General features: G+C 39.3%; 1 protein-coding gene across 6 annotated transcripts in view; it reads right to left on the bottom strand.

Moving 5' to 3' along the window:
- LOC109915490 (nucleobindin-2-like) overlaps positions 1-22,988 on the bottom strand; it is a 56,638-nt gene that overhangs the window by 12,235 nt on the left and 21,415 nt on the right. For 4 of the 6 annotated variants that reach the window (XM_048606924.1, XM_020515123.2, XM_048606927.1 and 1 more), the window contains 7 exons: positions 14,548-14,655; positions 12,016-12,148; positions 10,913-11,016; positions 9,269-9,454; positions 7,647-7,737; positions 5,464-5,522; positions 1,429-1,521 (listed from right to left, as the gene is read on the bottom strand). In XM_048606924.1, coding sequence (XP_048462881.1) covers positions 1,429-1,521; positions 5,464-5,522; positions 7,647-7,737; positions 9,269-9,454; positions 10,913-11,016; positions 12,016-12,148; positions 14,548-14,655 — 774 coding nt within the window. The remainder of the gene's footprint in view (positions 1-1,428; positions 1,522-5,463; positions 5,523-7,646; positions 7,738-9,268; positions 9,455-10,912; positions 11,017-12,015; positions 12,149-14,547; positions 14,656-22,988) is intronic. The other 2 variants (XM_020515124.2, XM_048606926.1) reach the window with 1 other exon arrangement.

The following is a 22,988-nucleotide window of genomic DNA, read 5'->3' as shown; positions in this document are numbered from 1 at the left end:
CTACAATTTACTTTTGTACAGTACCTTGAACATAAAAAAACACCTACATGAAAGAGCTACAGAAGAAATTTTTCAGACCTTTCAAATAAATAGTGGAATACGCTCAGCTTTGCTGTCAGAGTGCAGAAAAATAAACACAAGTTTGTCAAAATAGGTGGGTTTCAAGGCATGTTTTAAAGACACGATGCAAGGCATATTGAGCAATGCAGAAAATTAGGCCAAATACAGGAGGGAGATGTATAAATAAGGCAGAAGTAAAGAACACAGGGTACAGGGAGAGCTAGAAAATCTAAAAGGTTCCCTATAAAGGCTAAGATAGGAGCAAGATGTATCTGAAAATTAAGATTAAGCATTGAAATTCAGTGCATTGAGATCAGTGTAAATCAGCAAGGATCAGGTAACATTCTAGTATGGTCAAATGAGATTAAAAAAAGTGTACTAAATAACTGAGCTTTGAAAGAGTTTGATAGAGGTCAACAAAAGACTGAGAAAATTAAGTCTAGGTAAAAGCATGGTTAAAGATTTCAGTGACAGTGGGAGTGAGATCACTGTAGAGCCAGGTGAAGTTTAAAAGATAAAAGTAAGGAATTTGGTGCTGGATAGGACGTATTCTAAACATCACCCTCGGTCAAAATTGGCAAGGGAGTGAATTCCACAATGTGGACTTAAAACTATGGATTGTCTTTCCAACATTCAAATGGAGGAAGTTTTGATGAATGTTTGATTGTGGAGATGATCATCAGATTAAAGGAAGGAGTAGGTAGTCAGATCTGGGTTTCACAGAATGTCCAGGAAGGTCTTGGTTCTGCTAGTAAAATGTGAAGCAAACTGTATTTTAGGAAAAGACAGATGTACAGCTAAAATGATAAGTTCAAGTGAATAGAGATGAAAGGGAATTGACATGGGACAGTGCTAGAGGACAAATAAGATAGTGGTAGGTTATTTAGTGAAACAAGATGATAATAGCAATTTTAAAAGAGAAATGGATATTGCCTGAAGTGATTGACAGCATCTGCAAACCAGATGTTCAGAATTTGCTAAGGTACAGATCAAAAAAGTACAAAGTGAGCCTTGCTGATCAACTGAGCATTTTTCAGAAAACTTGAAGAATCTGATTTGATGAAGGCCAGTCATTCTCTAGTTACATTCAAGTATGCATGCCTTGGAAGTAAACACAAGGGTCAATGATGGATTATGATACATATTGCAACATTATTGTTAATATGTAACTTGATCATTGAAACAAGTTTCATATATTGAGATTCATCAATACAAACCAAAATCATTTGGACAAGGAACAAAATCAATAATTGATTAATTGACAATTTCAAAATCTTCAAAAATCTTAGTCCAAATTCCCACTTAAAAAGCAGGTCATTCTATTGTTCAAATTAAGTATTCTTTTCTGCTCATCATACAGTCCAATACCTCTTTCATAACATGCTCCCTCATTCTCAACCGTTCTTCCTCCATCTCTATCATATCATCTTCCTCATTGTTAGGATCATAAATCTTCTCCAGCTGCATGTTTAATAGAAAGAGGAAGTAACTTAAAATCAAATCTCTGACATTACTGTTCATCCAAGTGGAACTTATCAAAGCCAACATCTACACACTTTTCAGAGAAGCACATTCTATTGTTATTAAAAATACTCAAAATTAATGAAATAGCAAGAACTGCAGATGCTGGATTCAGAGATAACAGAGTGTGGAGCTGGAGGAACACAGCAGGCCAGGCAGCATCAGAGGAGCAGGAAAGCCGACGTTTTGGGTCGGGACCATTCTTCAGAAATTTCTGATGCTGCCTGGCCTGCTGTGTTCCTTCAGCACACACTTTGTTATCTCAAAATTAATGAACCTTTCCAAGAATTCTGAAGTTCTCATTTGTATGATCTTGCATTTACTAAAGTGTTAAAAGTAGAGATACAGATAGCAGGCAGTGTGGTGTGGCAAGATTCAAAAATGCACTGGAGTTCATATGTAAATTTTATTTCTCCTCACTGGTTTGGAACAGCTACCACTGCGCTACACAGGTAAATTTTGAATAGAGTTGGCAACTCAAGGCTGGGTATACATGATGCATTGTGAGTCATCATCAGCAGCAATATTGTACTCTAACACAATCTGAAACCTCATGGCCTGGCATATCCCCAACTCTACCTGATACAATCAAACCAGGGATCAGCACTAGCTCAAAAAAAAAATTCAGGAGGGTATGCTAGGGCCAACACCATGTATACCTAAAAATGAGGAGTCAACCTGGAGAAGCTACAACACAGGACTAATTGTATGTCAAACAGCATAACAGCTAGTTATAGAGAGTGCAAAGTCATTTCACAACCAGCGGATCAAGATCTAAGTTCTCCTTTCCTGCTACCTCCAGTTGAGAATAGTGGTAGACTATTAATCAGTTCACTTGAAGAGAATCCACATACATCACCATCCCCAATGATGGGGAGTTTAGCATATCAGTGCAAAAGATAAGGCTGAATCGTTTGCAAAAAAATTCAGCCAGAATGCCAAGTGGATAATCCACTTTGGCCTCCTCTGCTAATCCCCAGCATTGCAGATGCGAGTCTTCAGGAAATCTGATTCACCTCCAATGATATCAAGAATCAACTGAAGGCACTAAAATACCACAAACTTAATGAAACCTGACAACACTCTGGCAATAGTACTGAAGATCAATGCTTCTTCTAAGCTGTTCACAGCCACTCTGAGGTCCACACACAGTAATTGGTGTGCCAACACCATTCGCAGCATTGCCACACACAGTCCTTGGAGATGCATGCACAAGAAAAAGAAATAATAGTAGTGAAGACTTGTGCTCCAGAACTTTCCATGCCGCTGTTCAAAAGATTCCAATACAGCTACAATACTGGCATCTACCTAATGAGGAAAATTGCACAAGTATGTTTTGTGTTCAAAAAGTTGGACAAAGGGGGACATGGTGCATCATAGTAATGTCGCTGGATCCCAGAGCAATATTCTGTGGACATGATTGGAATTTCACCACAGCAGATGGTGAAATTTACACTGAAATTTTAAAAATTTGGAATAAAACCTCATCTAATGGCAACTCATGTGGCCACTGCTGATCGTTGTCGAAACTCATCTGGTTCACTAATATCTTTCAGGGAAGGAAATCTGTCCTCCTTACCTGATCTGGCCTACATATGAGTCAAGACCAACAGCAATGTAGATACCCTCTGAACAATTAGCGATGAGCAATAAATGAGAGCCCAGCCAGTAATGTCACATCCCTATATTAAATGATACTAACCTGGCTAATTACTGACCCATCAGTCTGCACACAATCACTAAAGTGATGGAACAGATCATCAACAATGCTATCAAGCTCAGCCTGGGATATGTCAGGGCAATTCAACTCCTGATCTCGTTGTAGCATTGGTTCAAACATGGACAAAGGACCTGAATTCCTGAGGTTAGGTGAGAGTGATTCCCTTGACATTAAGGCTGCATTTAACCAAGTGGAACATCAAGGAGCTCCAGCAAAACTAGAGTCAATAGGAATTGGAAAAACTCTCCACTGGTTGGCATCATACCCAGCTCAAAGGAAAATGATTGGGGCTGCTGTAGATCAGTCATTTAAGAGTTCTTCAGGGTAGCATCCCAGGTACAATTATTTACAGTTGCTTCATAAATGATTTAGACTCCATAACAAGGTCAGAAGTGGGGTTTTTTTGCATAATGCTTAGCACCATCCACAACTGATTAGATAATGAAACTGTCCATATTCAGTTACAGCAAGACCTGGACGATATCCAGTTGAGAAGTGGCAAGTAACATTTGCAAGGCAATGCCCATCTCCAACAAAAGAAAAACTAACCATACTCCCCAGACATTCAATGGCATTAGCATTACTGAATCTCCCACCATCAAAATCCTGGTAATCAGCACTGACTATAGACCGAAACCAGACTAGCCATTCAATGCTATCGCTAAAACAGCAGGCCAAAGGTTACGAATCCTGCAGTGAGTAACTCACCTCCTGACACCCCAAAGCCTGTCCATTATCTTACAAAGCACAAGTCAGGAGTGTGATAGAATACTCTCCACTTACCTGAACGACTGCAACTCTAACAACATTAAAGAAGCTCAACACTATCCAGGTCAAAGCAGGTTGCAAACCAGATAAAATAACAAATGCACAGTAGCAGCAGTTTGCAGCATCTATACGATGCAATGCAGAAATTCACCAAGACACCTTAGGCAATAACTTTTCAAACCCATGATACTACCATCTGGAAGGAGAAGAACAATAGATACCTGGGAGCACCATTATCCTGCAAGTTCCCCTCCAAGCCACTCACCACCCAGATTTGGAAATATATCACCATTCCTTTGGTGTCATGGTCAATAACCTTGAACTCCCTCCCTAAGAGCATCGTGGATCTACCTACACTAAATGGACTGTAGCCGTTCAAGAAGGCATCTCAGCACCACCTTCTCAAGGGCAACTAGGGAAGGGCAATAAATGCTCATTAGACAGCAATGTCTAAATCCAATAAGTGAATGAAAAAAATGTTAGTACAAGAGGGATCACGTTAAGAAACGCTATGTTGTTCAAATTTATGCATTACTTACTAAATATTTCTATCATTTTTGCATTCTTTGATTAATAAGTTAATATTCTTATAACTATATATATTTTAAATTTGGGAGTTGGTGATATGAAAGTATCTCAATGAAAGTACAGCAGCAACATTTCCAAAAATGGGCAAGTGTCATGTGATCAAATATCACACGATTACTAGTTTGTCAAATCAGAGTCGGCAAATCTTAATTAAATGTTAATCTGTTGAAATGAGTTCAGTTTTCCGTTATGTACAGCTGTCGAAGACATTCTGAATTACATCAGAGGAACCAAAAATCAACATGTGTAAAAGTATCGAGAAGGCACTGACCCAGTGCAATGTCGTCACTAACTATAGGCTCCTTTACAGGAAGGCAATGCCTCAAATAAGAAACTTGAAATGAATTATATTCAAAGTCTGGAAACCCAGCATAGTTATTTTATCAGAACATCAATGTTATTAGAATTCAGGTGAGAATCCTGTCGATAGAATTTAAAAGGTTAAATAAAGTAAAATAAAATAAAATAATTATTCACACAAGCACCTACAAGTTTGGCCACCCTAATAAGATAAAGAGGACCCAAGAAAGGAATGTGAAGTTAAAGATCACATAAGCAGAGTGGTAAGTCAGAGAAATGATGACAGCCATGTCCTTCTCCAAATGTGGTATAAAGGAGCTTTCCACCAGCATACATGGCTCCAAGCATCCCAATCTCAATTCTAGCTCAATTTGATCATGGATCATGGATCAAGCATAGGCTCTACAATCAAACTGGAGACTGCAAATTTAACCTAACGTTGTATCTTGTATTGTAGAAGTTTTGCAGATATGTCCTCCAAAAACAATAAAATATTAGTTAATTACCTCTTTGGTAAATAATGCTTCCATCTCCTGCTCATCCAAGAATCCATCACCATTAGTATCTAAGGAGAAAAATATTCTCAGTTAACTTTTCATGAAGTACATTTCATAATATACAAACACAAACCTAAAACTACTGTTCCAACTTCTATATTTGATTCTTAGGTTTTGAAATTAGTCCATTATCCTCAACTTAACATTGCCTTCCTGCTATTTTAAAGGAAATATTAATGCAAGCAAGGATTTTGCTTTTTCAAAATTAGTTCCTCATATCGTCGTCAATACTACAAAAGCAGCCATAAAAAGCTGTCTGGATAAATATTTGATTGAGACATCAAACTGTAGAAATACGGGGGAAGAAATGGAACCACCACATTATTCTTCAAGAGTGTCACCCAGATTTGTTGATCGAATGGCCTCCTCGTTGTTGTATTTTATATTTTTCTAGAACATCTAACAATCACAAACTGAAACTCATGATTAACCATTGGGCAGAATCTTTAAAGGGCCTGAGCAATGTGGATTATGGTGAGATTGGCGGAAAAATTGGGCAAGAAGGCTAGAGAGGCCAACTTCAACATTGGGAACAACTCAGAATCCTTATGCATCTCCCTAGCGGCAAGGTGAGTTTCTCGCTAGGCTGCAGAGAGTTGCCAATTAAGGGTGAATTATAGCTGGTTAAATGCCTGACGGGCACAGGAACTGAAGGTAAGTTTGGACTCCCTCAAGTTAAAAGTTACTCAAGGAAAGTTAGACAATTAACAACATATCCTAACCTATGGGTAACTAAATAATTTACCCCACGGCTTACCATCCAAATGCCCCCTAACTCTGACCATTACCACCCCTGTCCCAACACCCCCTGGATCCAACGTGCCAAACACTCCCCATGACTCAATTCCACCTGGCCCAAAACCAATCGCGCTGCTGAATCCAGCAGATACTGATCTAAACACTTCACATGCCTTAAACACACGTCCATTTATCTGAAACCCTACAGTCACCAGCCTCTCACTCTTACGTCCAAATGCCTCACCCACCTGAACCCATAACCTCACACATGTCAACTCTACCGCTTCAACCAGCTGGAAACCTAGACCCTCACCCACTGTTACCCAACACCCACACATATACTACCCAAACCTGTACCAACTAACAATCCACCCCTACACACAACTGGCACATAATCTGCTACTGACTGCCACAAAATCCCCACACCTACATGTTTATCCTTTCACAGTCTCTGTCAAAGTAGCTGCTGTTTGTTTAACCCAAAGAATACAATACTTGCTGACGTAAAATGAGGTTTGGATTCGATGATGCTAGCAGTAGGGAAGATCATCAATGTCTTATTCATCGGATGTAGGAATCAATGGCTAGGGCAGCATTTATTGTCCATCCCTAATTTCCCAGAGGGCAGTTGAGAGTCAACCACATTGCTGTAGATCTGGAATCACATGTAGGTCAGACCAGGTAAGGATGGCAGTTTCCCCTCCCTAAAGGGCCTTAGTGATCCAGATGGGTTTTTTCCAACAATCGACAATGGGTTCATGGTCAGTTTTAGTTTCAGATTTTTACTGAATTCAAATTCTACGCTCAGTTGTGGCAGATTTGAACCCAGATTCCCAGAACATTACCCGAGTCTCTGGATTAACAGTCCAGCAATAATACCACCAGGTCATTATCTCCCACCCGCACTTGAATGGTCTCCTGTACCACAGTGCCATGGTCAGTTTGCACATCAACTCTTCAGCCCTCTGCAACCATCCAAACAAGACAAGAGAAATTAAATCTATCGAATAGCTGCAGCAGCTGACATTCCTGGACTCCTCCCTTCGAGGTTGCCTTACCCGCCTCACTCGCAGTCACACCCTCCTGCCCACATCACTGACAAAATTAGAAGTCACTATCCTAAATAGTGTGAATACCTCCTGGTATAAAGAATCCAGGTAACTCTCTCTTTTCCTGATGTATTGCAATGTTTGTAGTTCAGCCTCCAGCTCAAACTCTAAACTGAAGCTACTCGAACATCAAGTCTTTATTGAAGAAGTATTTGCCTTGGATCACAATGGTATCTAGGAAGTCTGGTGTGCTATATCTTTGATACATCATCTATCAAGTCATCCTTTTAAGTGTTATCCAGCCCAGATACAAGAGGCCGAAAATTGATTAGTCATAACCCTTACCATGCAGTTTGAAGAAGGTCTTGGTATCAAAATCTTCAGGATCGAGGCCATCCGTTTCCTCCCAGACTTCTTTCAACTGATCTTTGCTTCCCTGGAAAGAATAAATTGAACAGTAGGCAAAACTTCTTCAATGTTGAAGTTGTAGCAACCCATGGAGGGATGTGTTACAGTTATTTTCCCAATGTTCATCAAATTCTATCACAAATAAGATCTATTTGAAAAAGGAAGTGGGAGGATTTAGTTTAAAAACGTAATTTCAAACAGAGGACGAACTAAACCACTAAATGTGCGAACAACAGACTGTCAGAGGTTTGGCAGTGAAGTGACAGAATCCCTCATGTCAGTATCTTCAGAATTTAGTGTGTAGCATTTTAACTCCTCTTTCTCAAGGCCTTAAAGTTGGATACAATAAAAGCTGTCTTTATTTTAAAGACATTGTAAACTAAGTTTAAGAATTGCATTAAATAATGGACTGAGTCCAACTGCTCACTTTGACCTATGTTCCCAGAAGGACTGAATTATTGATGGAACTTAACACACAATTATAATAAGTGTATTAGTGAATTAGAAAAATTATTGGTCAATAATTGGTCTTCAAACTTCCATCATTTCACACATTACATTACACACATTATGGGGTGGCACGGTGGCTTAGTGGTAGCATTGCTGCCTCACAGCGCCAGGGACCTAGGTTTGATTCCACCCTCAGGTAACTGTCTGTGTGGAGTTTGCACACACTCCCGGCGTCTGCGTGGGTTTCCTCCCACAATCCAAGATGTGCAATCTAGGTGGATTGGCCATGCTAAATTGCCCATAGTGTTCAGGGATGTGTAGATTAGGTGGGATGCTCTGAAGGTCAGTGTGGACTTGTTGGGCCGAAGGGCCTGTTTCCACACTGTAGGGATTCTATGATCTATGATCATTACAATTCTTTTTCAGGACGTTTTAGTGGATTTGAAACTCTTTGCATTGCTCCTACTTTAATCCTTCATCCTCACAAGAATTATGGAATTCTATCTCAGAATTCCCTCCCACATACATGCTAACTATGTACAAAGTGAGTTTAACAATATGCAAGCGGAAAGTATTGACCAGGTCAGTACTTGAGCGCATATAAAGAGGGACCTACACTCACTGAGGTAAGGAGTTGAGTGAGGAGGTAGATACTTGTGATGTTTCACTCTGTGAATATCTAAACTAGTAAAGATAAGCTCTGGTTTCATTTTAACAAATTGGCTAATCAGAAGTTTGACATTACAATCTGAGTTTTCAAACAATGATTACTTGATTCATCTCAACTGGACTCCTACTTTTCCAAATTTGGCTATCCTCCTAAATGCATCTTTGGAAGTGTGTGTTTCATCATCTGACACCTTCATGTTTACATTTTTCTGTGTCGTCTGATAAGTCAGATTGACACCCTGGGATATGTACGAAACATTGGAGTAATGGAAACACTGGTCTGAAAGAAAATATAGTGAGTAACAAAATCATTGTCACTACGAGTCACTTATTCTAAGCAACAGGCATTGGGCATACATTTGGTTTTCTTGATTTAACTTGCTCAAATTAAATTTAAGCAATCTAATTTCCTTTCCAATTTCCTGTGGGTTTTCTCTTACTGGATGATTAATTTTTGGGTGATCCTGGTGTCTCCTTTTCATCTCATCAAACCGAGCCTCCTCCTCTTTCCTCTTTTCTTCATCTAATGTTTTCAAGTACTCCCTCCTCTCATGTTCCTTCAGCATCTCATATTGCTTAAATTCTTCATGCCGTTCTTTATCATAGTTTTCCAGGTCACTGGTCGCCTATATGTATTAAAACCAAAAATAAAACAATTATACTGCTCTGAATATACAGCCCCATAATTCTCAGTGAGACCTGGAATAAGGATGGAAATAGAAACGTTGCAGTATCTACTGTGCAAGCAGAATGATCTGCAATAAATAATATATCATTGCTTCATTGATACAGGTATACATTTACTGGAAAAAAATTGAAAGATATGCAACAGTTTGGACATTTTGGGACTGAAAATTGATTAAAGCCATATGCTTTTATTAAGAAAGTTAAATCAACACATCATTGTGAGCTGCAAGGCGACTGCTGTTTACAGATTAGTCAAATGATATTGGAGAAAGCAAGCAATGCTTTCAAGGAGACTAGAGATGGGATTTTCAGTGCTACGTTTTCAAAACCAGATTTTTCCAAAAACTTTCAGAGCTCTGTACTAATGATTGCTTAGGAACACTTTCTAGGCTTTGTTTTCTGTTTTACAGACTCAATCACTAAGAAATAAATCATAAGAAGCTGCAAGTCTCTTTTTTTTTTCCCTCAGTATATATTCCTGGAAACCTGATAGTTTCCATATACTGGTACATCTGACCACTTTGTAAAAGCTGGATAAAAAAACTGGTGTGAGACCATTTTTCAAAATCTTGGGTCCAGGCTAATTACAATCAGACCTGAAGCTCTCCCATCAATCTAGGGCTGTCAATAATTTGATTTTGTCAACAGAAAACCAGTGGACCATGCAAATTCTATCCATTGTTCTCAGACCCTTGGCCACAGGGCTTTTTATCTCCCTTTCCGTCTTTTTGAAAAAAGGCAGGTCATCTCTACAGAGATCATTGTCTTTTTGCATTCACAAGTGTGTCTTTGTTTGGGTTTAGGGGTATACTGTGTTAAATCTAGATTACAGTTTGATGTCAAGCAGTTTTGGCCACTCATTTTAAGAATATTCTTAGTTTATAATTAAGAGATTATTTTGAATTTATTAATCCAACCTGGCAAATGTCTTCTATTTTGAACAGTGATACAAAAAAATAGCAACTGGCCATCTTGATGATTGAATTAACACCTACATGGTAGGCTGCACCTGCTGACACCAAGGAACATATATATTAGCAGCAAAACCTCTCAAATATCAAAATTTTGCAAAAAAAAACTTTAATGAAACAGTATACTACATAACTTTTAAGCAAAATAGATCTTTTATTTTAATTTTGAAAAATCAGACTAGTATTCTGTGCATATGCAAGCAGCAATAATTGGTAGAATGCATGCATGGTTAGTAGTCAACATCAACATGTCAGTGTCAGCAAATGGAACCTTTATGTCAGTAATGGAATGGGCTTGAGGGGCTGAATGGCCTATCCTGTTCTTACGTACCTATAGTGTGACTGGAGGAATAATGCAGGTTGATCATCAGTGTATTCCTGCCATCACAGTGGTGACAGATTGCACAATATTTAATGACTACTTACAGTTTTAATCAATAATTCCAAATCTTCTGGCTCAAAGCTATGGGGGTTTTGGTGATTGAGATGTTCAAATTGTTTCAACAAGGCATGATGGTCTATTCCTGCATCTGAGAGGTTAAAAAGATGATGTTAGTTTGCTATGCAGACAACAAGCATTTCGCTGTTTAGCTCATAGCAATATTTTCTATGGAAGAAAAAAACTACAATAGAACACACATCTAAAATCAAGATTTAACTTTACCCAGAAGTGTCAGGCCATTTCAACCACAGACAACAGCACAAGAAATTATCCGCAAAAGGGGTACATTCTGAATTCAATAAACATTTCCACTTGTGTAGCAAAGTTCCTTTCTTCTGAGTCAGCTAACAATAAACTGATTTGAGACCTCTGTCCTCTAGCTAATAACATTCTAATTAATTGCTTGAATCCATCCTTTGACATACCAAGCACATATTGATCACCTATTCACTGCTATCCTTATTAAAACTTGGGATCCCCAGTGAAACAAAGATTGTTTAATAGGGTATAGATTCAAGTGTGAGTCATTGCAGGCTATAAAGAGATTCTTTCAGCTTTCATTAAAAATTTGTCGAGTCAGGATTAAAATAAATCTTGTATATCTCACTAGAGAAAAACAATAATATTTCTTTACCACTTGCTAATATTACATGTGTCATAGACACGGTCATACATAATAAAAAAAATTACATTGCAACTATATTTCGTATCGGATTCAAATTCTTATACGTTGAAATGGAATTGATACAAAACCTGATAAGGGAGTACATGACCCTCAATACATTTAAGAAGCATTCAGATGGACATTTGCAATGCCAAGGTATGAAGCTATGGGTCAAGTGCTGGAAAATGCAATTTGAATAGTTAGGTGGTTGTTGTTGACTGGTGGAGACTTGCTGGGATAAAGGGATTTTTTTTTTTCTGTGCTGCATACCTCTATAAATATGACAACAATGGATTAGAAGATACACTTTTAACACATCTGATTGCAGTATGAATCAAGATTTTATACTCCAGTCTGAACAGCCTTCATTAACAAAAACAAACACAGTAGAAAAGGCAGCAACAAACTGTTTATGTACAGTACCTTTACCTTGTTGTGCATCTATTTTGGCTTTAATAAGCATTCGTAGCCGGGAAACTTCCTGTCTTTTCAATTCGTCTAATTTGGTTCTCACAAGATGACTCACTAAGTTTAGTTCTTTAGCCAATTTTCCACTCTTCATTAAAGAAATAGAAACAGAATGATTAACAGAATCATCCAAAGGATCAATTAAATATCACAGTGATCACAAAATTTTCACTGATGAAGTTCAGTTCCTCTCGGTAAAATTTCCTGTAGAAACCCATAATCCTTAACATAACTGACCTACCAAAACAGCCATCACACTATCCAATGGTCTACTCGTGGTTGAAAGCAAATAAACTTTTAACCAATGATCCCACAGCCCATTCCATATTCAACTACTCAGAAACGTCTAACTTGGAGGAGAAACAAGTACTTCAGTGATATCACTGCAGGGTATAAAATCAAAATAGCCCCCACCCCACACTCATAAGTCAGGCTGGAACGAGCCTGAAGCTTACAGACAGTTCATCATCCCAGAAGGAAAGCACAAATAAAGCTCTGACTTAACTGTAGATGTTTAGTCCCAGTTTTGCTGTGCTTACTGATCTCATACCTATGAATAAAAAAAACTGAAAAAAAGGAGCTAAATATATTTTATGAACTTTTATTTTGCGAATTTACATGGTTGGAAGTACCACCAAAATTCTGAAACAGAAGTTTAAAGTATAGCTGCAGCACAAACAAATATGCAACAATGCCTATTCACATCTGCAATGAGATTGTAAATGAGTCACTGTTCAGAAACGCAGCTTTGATTTTATTATAAGCAGTGTAAGTTTGAAACGGTTTCACAAGAGCATAAACAAACAAGATTTGACACGGTTCCACAAACAGCAAAATAACAGGTGGTTAAATGTACACTGAGACTTAAGGAGAGTTGCAGAAATATAGAAGTCTAGACAGAAAAAGCTGAAGCATAAATAATGCCTGGCAGCTAAACTAATTGCAGATAATGGTAGTATGTGAAAGTCATGAACACACAAAACATCAAAATTGAAAGAATGCAGAGTTCTCAGACAGTTTTGTTAGGCAAGAGGCGACAAAAATAGTGTAGAGTAAGGCCATGAAGTGATTGGAATACAAGATATTTAAATTTGAGATAACAGGGTGTAGAGCTGGATGAACACAGCAGGCCAAGCAGCATCAGAGGAGCAGGAAGGCTGACGTTTCGGGCCTAGATGCTTCTTCAGAAATGGGGGAGGGGAAGGGGGTTCTGAAATAAATAGGGAGAGAGGGGGAGGTGGATTGAAGATGGATAGAGGAGAAGATAGGTGGAGAGGAGACAGACCGGTCAAAGAGGCGGGGATGGAGCAGTAAAGGTGAGTGTAGGTGGGGAGATAGGGAGGAGATAGGTCAGTCCAAGGAGGACGGACAGGTCAAGGGGGCGGGATGAGGTTAGTAGGTAGGAAATGGGGGTGGGGCTTTAGGTGGGAGGAAGGACAGGTTAGGGAGGTGGGGACGAGCTGGGCTGGTTTTGGGATGCGGTAGGGGGAGGGGAGATTTTGAAGCTTTAAATTTGAATCGTTTCTGGACCAAAGGCCAATGTAGGTTAGTGAGCAAGCAGGCAATGGGTGAACAGTGCTTGGTGAGAGTTAGGTTATGGGTAAAGGAATTTTGAGAGCTCTGAAGTTTTTGAGTCGACTCTCTCCACAGGATACCACTGGAATCAGTAGTTCTGCAGGTAACAAAAGCATGGGTGAGGGTTTCAGCAGCAGATGGGTGAGGCAGATGCATTATGTGGGTGATGTTACAGAGGTGAAGGAGTGATCTGGGTCATGGAGAGGATATGGATTGGGACTTTAGATCAAATCGGATGTCACGATGCAAACAAGCAACCTAGTCAGCCTCAGCCAGTGGTTAGAAAGCAGAATGGAATTAGTATGTATATGAAACAAAGATTAGGGCAGGAGATGAAGACAATGGCTTTGGTCTTCCCAATAATTAACTGGAAGACTTTTCTGTTCATTGGCCAAGTAGCTCAACAATTCAGATATGAAGATGATGTCAAGACAGAGCAGGAAATCATGAAGAACAGAAATTGTTTTTTCTAATAATGTTGTAAAGGTGCAGCTTGCAAATAAGAACTAGAAGTGGGGACCACGTGGGTGGGCTCTTGTAGCACAGCAGTAGTGTCCCTATCACTAGGCCAGAAGTTCCAAGTTCAGAGATGCTCCAGGGGAGTGTATAACATGTCTGAACAGGTTGATTAAAAATATTTACATCTTGAAGGACCTCAAAAGGCGACAATACAGGAGCAATAAAGAATCAATTTCAGCAGACTCTCTAATAAAAACAAAAATACTGTGGGTGCTGGAAATCTCCAATAATCACTGAAAATGCTGGAGAAACAGATCTGGCAGCATCTGTGGGCAGAGAAACAGAGTTAACATTACGAGCCCAGTATGTTCCGAACCAGTTCGGAAGAGCTGTATCAGACATTTTCTATTTCAGCAGACTCTCATTAACAATAATTCTTAACTGGCAGCATACCTTTATTTCATCTATATTTGCTGTCTGAAGTTTGTCCCGAAAATGTCTGTCTGTTTCCAATACATCAATTACTTCACGGAGGTAGCGATCGTAATACAACCCAGTGTCCTGCGGGAAATTGTGGGGAAAAAAAAAGAGAACATGCAATAGAATTCTGGTAAAGTAAATGGATTTTTATCAGTTAGGGAGTGCACAGTTCACTGTTCCAAAGATGTCAAGAGGTGGATTTTTATAGAACACAGCCAAAGCAGCCAAATAGTCATAACTTTGCCTCTTTCAAAACAAAGTGCCCCATGCTGACCAAATTAAGTTTCAGAAACATTAGTGAGGTGATATTGCTGAAGATATGATCAGAAACACAAATTTTCAGGGTGTTATGGATGGTACAGTAAACTAGTAAGACAAAGTGGTTTAGGCAGAAATTTCCAGAGTGAAGGCCTGCAGTGACCATACTCCAAATAACATCCTGGTTGTATGGAAAACCATTGTATCAAAATTTATAATTCAGTATTTATTCTCTTGTCAATATTGTCTCTCGAATTTCATGAAAGTAAATGGGCATATGAAGTGCTCATGCTACGCTCTTTCACCTGTCAGAAAGCAATCAGTAGTACATGTATAGATTTTGTCCAACCAAACATTTTGAGCAATGTAGGACTGACTAAAGTCTGATGATTACAGTTTGAAATGGTTATAGGAACAATTTAAGATGAATTATGATTAGTACAACCCAAGAACTTAAGGCAATATACACAAAGTTAAATTTGTGTGCCATTTTTCAAAGGGCATTAACAAGAATGAATAAACAAGGCTCATAACAAATACACAGTTATACTCAGATGGTGTAATATGGAAAAAGCACAGGGTGCTGGAGTTTAATTGTATAAGTCACAATTGCACTAATTTCTTTGCATGATACTACATTACTATAATCCACATCTGGCTGTAAAATAATTGCAAACTAACATTTTTGTTTTGAAATTTTGAGAAAGGCTCACCAATAGTGCGCATGGTGTAACACATTCATTTAGGATTCAGCAATAAAAGTTCAAAAAGTGGACTGAAAATGAACAATCAACTCAACACAGATCATGAATTGATCCCAATCCGTAGAGATGTACAGAACCAGAAAATATCAGGTCTCTTTCATCTGGCCACTTCAAGCAGGCAGGACTGAGTAAAGTTTTACTAATAAAGACATCGAGGAACTTCCAAGGAAAAGAAGTTGAGGTAGCCCTTTCAGCAGAGATGATGTGGCGTAAAGGAAATGCTATGCTCCCTAGCACTGTCATTATTTCTGACCGTTACACTTATGTCATTTTTTCTCATTGGAAAGCAGATAGTCTAGTAATATCTGTGTAGCATTCTGGGAAAAAATAAGAACAAGATTTATAGAAAACTCACTTTCTCTTGCTTAGAAAGTGAAAGCAGGTCAAAAGGGAATCAAATAGAAACAGAATAATTTTGGTCATTACTGAAGCAAAGGAAAAAAGGTTGCAGTTATCACTGACCAATCTTTGTCATCATAGAGTAATGACACCACATTTCTTCTGTAACTGAAGCTACATATTCCTTGGGCCCTTGACAAGTTAGATTCTGAGAGGTGGTTTTTCCTTGTGGGAGAGTATAGGAGCTGAGGGTATAATTTCAAGGCAAGGAGTTATCCATTAAAGACTAATGAATTTCTTCTCAGAATGGAGGATTCTCTGGAATTCTTTAATGCAAATGGCCGTGGAGGACAAAGCAGCCAATTTGACAGGCACTGCATCTACAAGCACCCACTCCCACTAGCGTGTACTCAGTAGCAACAGTGTGTACTATCTACAAGATGCACTGCAGAAATTCACCAAAGATCCTTAGACAGCATCTTCCAAACGCACGACCACTTTCATTAGTAGAACAAGAGCAACAAACACCCGAGAACACCCATTACCTGCAAGTTCCTCTCCAAGCCACTCACCATCCTGACTTGGAAATATGTTGCCATCCTTTCATTGTCGCTGAGTCAAAATCCTGGTATTCCTTCCCTAAGGGTATTGTGAACCAACCTAAAGCACGTGGACTGCAGTGATTCAAGACAGCAGCTCACCACCACCTTTACAAAGGCAATTAGGAACAGGCAATAAATGCTAGCCAGCTAGCAACGCTCATGTCCCATGAATGATTAGAAATAATGGTGGTTGGCAGTCAGTCAATCATCTCAGCACCTTAAAGTTTCTCAAGCCAGTGTCGTAGGCCAAACCATCTTCAACTGCTTCATCAGTTGACCTTCCCTTCATCACGAGGACAGATGAGGAGATGTTTAATGATGACTGAAATGTGTCAGATGTCGAAGCAGTCCAGGCCTAAATGTAACAAGACCTGGAAATCATCCAGGCTTGGGCTGATAAGTGAAAGTAACATTCACACCACACAATCAACAGGCAATGACCATCTCCAACAGAAGGACATCTAACCATCACCACTTGACATTCAATGGAATTAGCATTGCTGAACTTCCCACTATCAACAGTGGGGGTTACCACTAGTCAGATATTGAACTGGATCAGCCACGTAAAAAAACATGTGGCTATAACAGCAGGTCAGAGATAAGGAAATACTGCAGGGGGTAACTCACCACCTGTTTCCCCAATGCCTGTCCGCCATCAAAAAGATACAAGTCAGGAGAGTGATGGAAAACTCTTAACTTGCTTTTATTGGTACATCTCCAATTACACTCAAAAAGCTTGACCATCTGGGACAAAGGAACTCACTGGATTAGCACGCCATGCACCTCCTTCAAAACGATCACTCCCTTCACCACCAACGCCTGATTTATATACAATCTGAAAGATGCCCTAGAGTACCTCACCAAGAATCCTCATACAGCACTCCAATTGTGTACTCCTGCTCCTACCTCTTATACCATCACTATTCATAAACTGATGGGAAACAAAGCAAAGCAGTCATATCAACACTGACAAGAGCATGACTGTCAGAGAGTCAGAGAGATGGAAAGCACAGAAACAGATCCTTTGGTTCAACACATCCATGCTGACCAGATTTCCTAAACTAATCTAGTCCCATTTGCCAGCATTTGGCCCATATCCCTCTAAACTCTTCCTATTCATATACTCATCCAAATGCCTTTTAAATGTTGTATTATACCAGCCTCAACCACATCCTCTGGCAGTTCATTCAATTCATGCACCATCCTCTGTGTGAAAAAAAATTGTCCCTGGAGTCCCTTTTAAATATTTCCCCTCTCATCTTAAACTTATGCCCCTCTAGTTTTGGACTCCCTTATCCTGGGAAAAGACCCTGACTGTTCACCCTATGCATGATCCTCATGATTTTATAAAGTTCTAAACCCCTCAGCCTCCTCCAGGGAAAATAGCCCCAGCTTATTCAGCCTCTCCCTACAGCTCAAACCCTCCAACTCTGGCAACATTTTGTAAATCTTTTCTGAACCCTTTCAAGTTTCACAACATCTTTCCTACAGATGGGTGACCAGAGTTGAATTCAGTATGCCAAAAGTGGTCTAACCAATATCCTGTATAGCCACAACACAACCTTCCAACTCCTATATTCAATGCACTGACCAGAAAAGGCAAGCATTCCAAACGCCAAGGAACTATAAATCTGCACTCCAAGTTCTCTTTGCTTGGTAACACTCCCCAGGACCTTACTATTAAGTACATTCACTATTCAATGACAGTGTACAAAAAATGGGCTTCTTTCTTAACCCCACAAACACTTTACTTTCTCTGCTGGAGTTGGGCGAGGTTTGGGGGTGGGGGGTGGCTAGTGAAATGCTCATCATTTGCCCCTTTGGCTGCAACAGTAATAAGACACAAAAAGCCAAGAGAAAGCAAAGCAATTTGCTTGAATAAAGCCCCTGCCAGCCACTTCACTACCACCCCTCAAATCACTGCAGCCATCACTGTAATTATGTGTAATATACAAGAACATCCTGGCATGGAAGTATATTGCCATTCCTTCATTGTCACTGGATCAATATTCCGAGTTCCCTTTCAAACACTGTGGATATATACACTGGATGATTGCAGCGGTTCAAGAAAGTGGTTCAGCACCACCTTCAAGCACAATTATGGAAGGGCAATAAATGAAAATTATATCTAAAGAGAACTTATTTTTAAATAAACATACAATTCTATGATAACCCAACAATGTCAATTAGGGCGAAGAAGGAAATTTTTATGTGCAGGCAGGTTGCAAAGTGGATTTACTAAATGGGTAAAGGCACCACATGTGGCTGCTCTCTCAGAGACACTAAATCTAAGGATCGCTGCATCTCAGGTGAGGGGTGAGGTGGAGATGGCAGTGACTTCATGATGATTGCAGCCATGCAGGAAATGAAACTGTGGTGTCGGCATCACTCTGCGTCACAAACCAATCATCCAGCCAACCGAGCTAACTGTCCACCCACTAAATAAGTATTCACCATTTGCCTTCATTGCAGATGAAAATGCTGCCAATGTAGACAGAGCAATATTGAACAGGATAGAAATGGAATGCAAGTAAGTAGTTATAAGATCAGCAGTCCTCAAAAAGCAAAGTGTAAAGGCTCAGGTCACAAACATTTTCGGTGCTAGAGGACCAGAGAATTATAAATATTGAACCCTTAATTTTAAAAAATGGAAAAGCTATAGTCCTATCAATGGTGAGAAAACGGTTGGTGATAGTTCTGGACAAAATCCGCTGGCACTTGAACAAGTATGGGTCTTTTAAATGACGGACCATATATCACCAAACTTCAACCCTCTTGCTGTCTGAAGCAGAACCAGAAGCAGAAACGGATTGTTCACAGCTTTGGTTTTATATTTGACTCCCAAGATAAACATCTGACTACATACTCATAATATCACTGAGGCTGCTTACTTCCACTTCTGCAACATCATTACAATCCTTCAAGATATCTACACTCATCAAATTCTGGTCTTGAGGAGCCAAATTTTCTTTCTTCCACAATCAATGTCCTTACCTTCAGCTGACGAACATATACGCTCTGTAATTTTCTCTGTGCAATTCCCTGCCCCTTCATCAAGGCTCTCCTTGTAAACTACAATTACCTTGTGTTATCTGGTCTTGCATCTTCTTTGTGGCTCAATGTGGTGTTTTGATTTGTAATGCTGTTGCTGATACAGTCCAAAGTGCTTAACATATGAAAGGTGTTGTACAAATTGTAGTTGCCGAGCATACATATAATGATTATCCCAATGCAGTATAATCACGGGATCATTACTATTACTACAAGTATTACAGAGTTCAAGGAGGCCCACGACATTCTTCCATCAACTAAGCAATTCTAATAAATGAAGCCTTGCTAGAATCTCTGAATTTTTATTTAAAAAGCCAAGCTGAATAAAATGTGTAGAAATTCCCTTTTGGACTAACAGCAATTACACTCATCATTTTCTCCAAGGCTGGCTGATCTCCCGTAGAGTTGATACCATGGTCCAGAGATATTTTCAGTTTGCATTCACTCTGAATAAATAATATGTTGGGAAGCTCAAGTGCATTCCATTTACATTGCTAAGCATGATTACAGGACATGTAACAATGTGGAATTAAGCAATCAGGGAAACGTCATTCTCAATCACAGCCTCCGCCCATTGCTTGAGATTCAAACTGGCACATGCCAGCAAGCAACATTACAATTGAAATATGTTTAGGGATTTCTGAAGGAAATTACAGGTTTCAAGACATTCCTCAAACATATTAGTTAATTACTGTCCACTTGTAAGAACAATAGATGACTAGAATGAACAAAGTACTGTGCCAGGATTGACAAGAGTAATTTAGTTCTGATTTTGTATATTAGCCTAAAGTTTTAAATTTTGCTCAATATGTCATAGGGCAAAAATACCAGTGGTACCGGGTAGCCTAATATGTATACTCAATGTATCCAAAGACTGAATGCTGATAGGATTGGATGCATGTTGGCAGAATTCAGGGTTGAATCCTCAAGGTCCTGACCCAAGCCATGCTTACAAAGTACTGTTTAATAGAAGCTAACAACTTCTCAAATGGCAATGCATATTATTAAGATGCAGTAGTCATTCCAATATAAACTTAAGCTTTGGCCTGGAAGTTTTATGTTTCAACAGCACAATATAATTTTCTGTAAAAGATTCAACTTGTGCTGTTAAACTACCCAAATCTTAACCCACATTACCTGGTTTTCATTTTTCAGTTACAGCTACAACTAAAATCAACAATGTTCATTTTATCATCTCACCACAAAGTAAAGTCTGTTGACCTTTTGCAATTAACCACATCAACTATCTCCCACCTCAAATTCAACCGTTCGTACTTCCTTTTATAACGTTGCTGGCACTAACACAACTCATGACACTAGCAGAGGGAGGAGTCAGTATTCAGCTTTCTATGACCTGAGCTTTAGGTATTAAATGACAAAAAAAAGTGTAAGTTTATTTGAAATTAACCTTGAATAAGTCTAGGATTAGATCAAATAAATGCCTTTTTCTCAAGAATAGAAATTTAACCACATAATGAATGTCATGAGTACATTCGACCACTTGAACTCACTTTCACAGGGAGAAGGTCAGATACACAGGGAAACATAATTTTGTTCCTCCAAATTGAACAGCTTTTAACTTTAACTATTCCTCCCCTAGTGCAGGCAATGAACCTTTTTGCAGCAGAGGGAAGGAGGGAATTTGTACAGAGGTCTCTGCTGGTCTAATTTTAGACTACTTCTAACAAGGATCCAACATACCACTGGGTAATTATCCTGTTACAAAACTCCATACAAATAAGAGAGATGAAAATACACATAGGTCACATTTTAAGGTCACAGCACGCAAACGCACATCAACCCTACGCCAACTGCTCACCCAAACCAAAGAGTCACTACCCACTATGGACAGGACCAATGTCATATACAAGATTCCCTGCAGAGACTGCGACAAACATTGGGCAAACAGGAAGAAAATTAACCACATGGGTACACGAACATCAACAGGCAAAAAGAAGACACGACCAATACTCACTCATCTCCATCCACATGTATTACTGGGTTGATGGAAAGTAAAGATGTTTTGGTGCATCACTGATTCAGGCAGTTTACTGACTTGATAGATAAGACATCGTTAAGTTCCAGTTACAAAATGCCACTTAATTTTGTGGTGATGTAAAACATTGAATTGGATGCCCAGCTTGTGGGGAAGAATATCTAGCTCACAACCTGTGGTAAGCCAAGCCACACAATATTATTCTTATACCTGCTGAAGTTTGTCTATTGTGTAGAATTGGACAGAGGACTGACAGACCTTGTGTATCTGGGACATGTATTACTGGGTTGATGGAAAGTAAAGACACCATCAGGATCTTGGGACAGGCGAAGCAGAGACAAGCACGGGAATTCCTAGAAGCCTGGTTCTCTACTAAGAAAGCCATCAATAAACACAGAGCTAGACCCCATATACACTCCATTGTGATGGAAAACCGGAAGTGAGGTAATCCAGCTCAATGGACACCAAAGTTTAAATAACAGGCAGGAAAACACAACAGCGCTTCATCAGAGGTTGCACTGATGATGTTACCCAGCAGGTAATGAAACGTCTGTGGAACAACAAACAGCTCGGCAAGCCAACCAACCACAGTGCTCAGAAAATTGTTACTCAACAGTTTACAGTTTCGTTGAAGACACTTCCTTGCAAGTATTGCATTTAACAGTCAATAGATTGTGGCAAGAGATATGGAATGGAAAGACCAGCTAACTCTATCCCGATTTTCCAGGCAAACTCAGCTGGCCTCAATTCTTCAGAACTCCAGCCAGGTTCCTGAGATTTTCTGCGTATAGGTACTGACAAAATCCCAACTGTAGAGCTGAAGACATACCCTGGGCTTAGAGGCAACTCAAGCCAAGCTGTTGCAGAACATCCTCTTACAACCAGGTGAAGAGGAAGAGAATTGGCTTCTGCCTTTTTATTGCAAGAATTATTTTTATCTCTTTTTGCAAGAAGCTATCACATTTCAATTAAAACAGAGTTCACGAGAAAATGTAGGAGCCAATTTTTGTTAGTGAAAGAGGAATTTTATTACAAACCCCAAGCAAACTAATATAAAAACACAATACCATGCATATTCACAGGCACAGGCAATAAGTTTAAAAAGGAATGTGTCTGGTACAGATACGGAGAGTATGAAATTAAACAATCCTTAGGAGTCTTTGACGTGTTAGATTTTAACCCTGAAGCCACAGTTGGTTAATTGTCGATTCATATGTACAGCAGAAGAATCTGTAGTTATCACTGATTTCTTGGTGAAAGGCTGTTTGTCCAATTTGTTTCCCCCCTCCCCACAAATGCTATGTTCAGAGATGCAAAAAGCAAGCTAAGGAATGAGTTCTCACTGTCATCGTCACAAATTCATTATTTCTTCTCTCTGCTCTGTTGCTCAAAAACACTGTGCAG

Source organism: Rhincodon typus, chromosome 17 (assembly GCF_021869965.1).
Source record: "Rhincodon typus isolate 14 chromosome 17, sRhiTyp1.1, whole genome shotgun sequence".
Taxonomy (NCBI): Eukaryota; Metazoa; Chordata; class Chondrichthyes; order Orectolobiformes; family Rhincodontidae; genus Rhincodon; species Rhincodon typus.
Note: the sequence above shows the minus strand (reverse complement) of the source record. Positions and strands in the feature narration are given on the sequence as shown.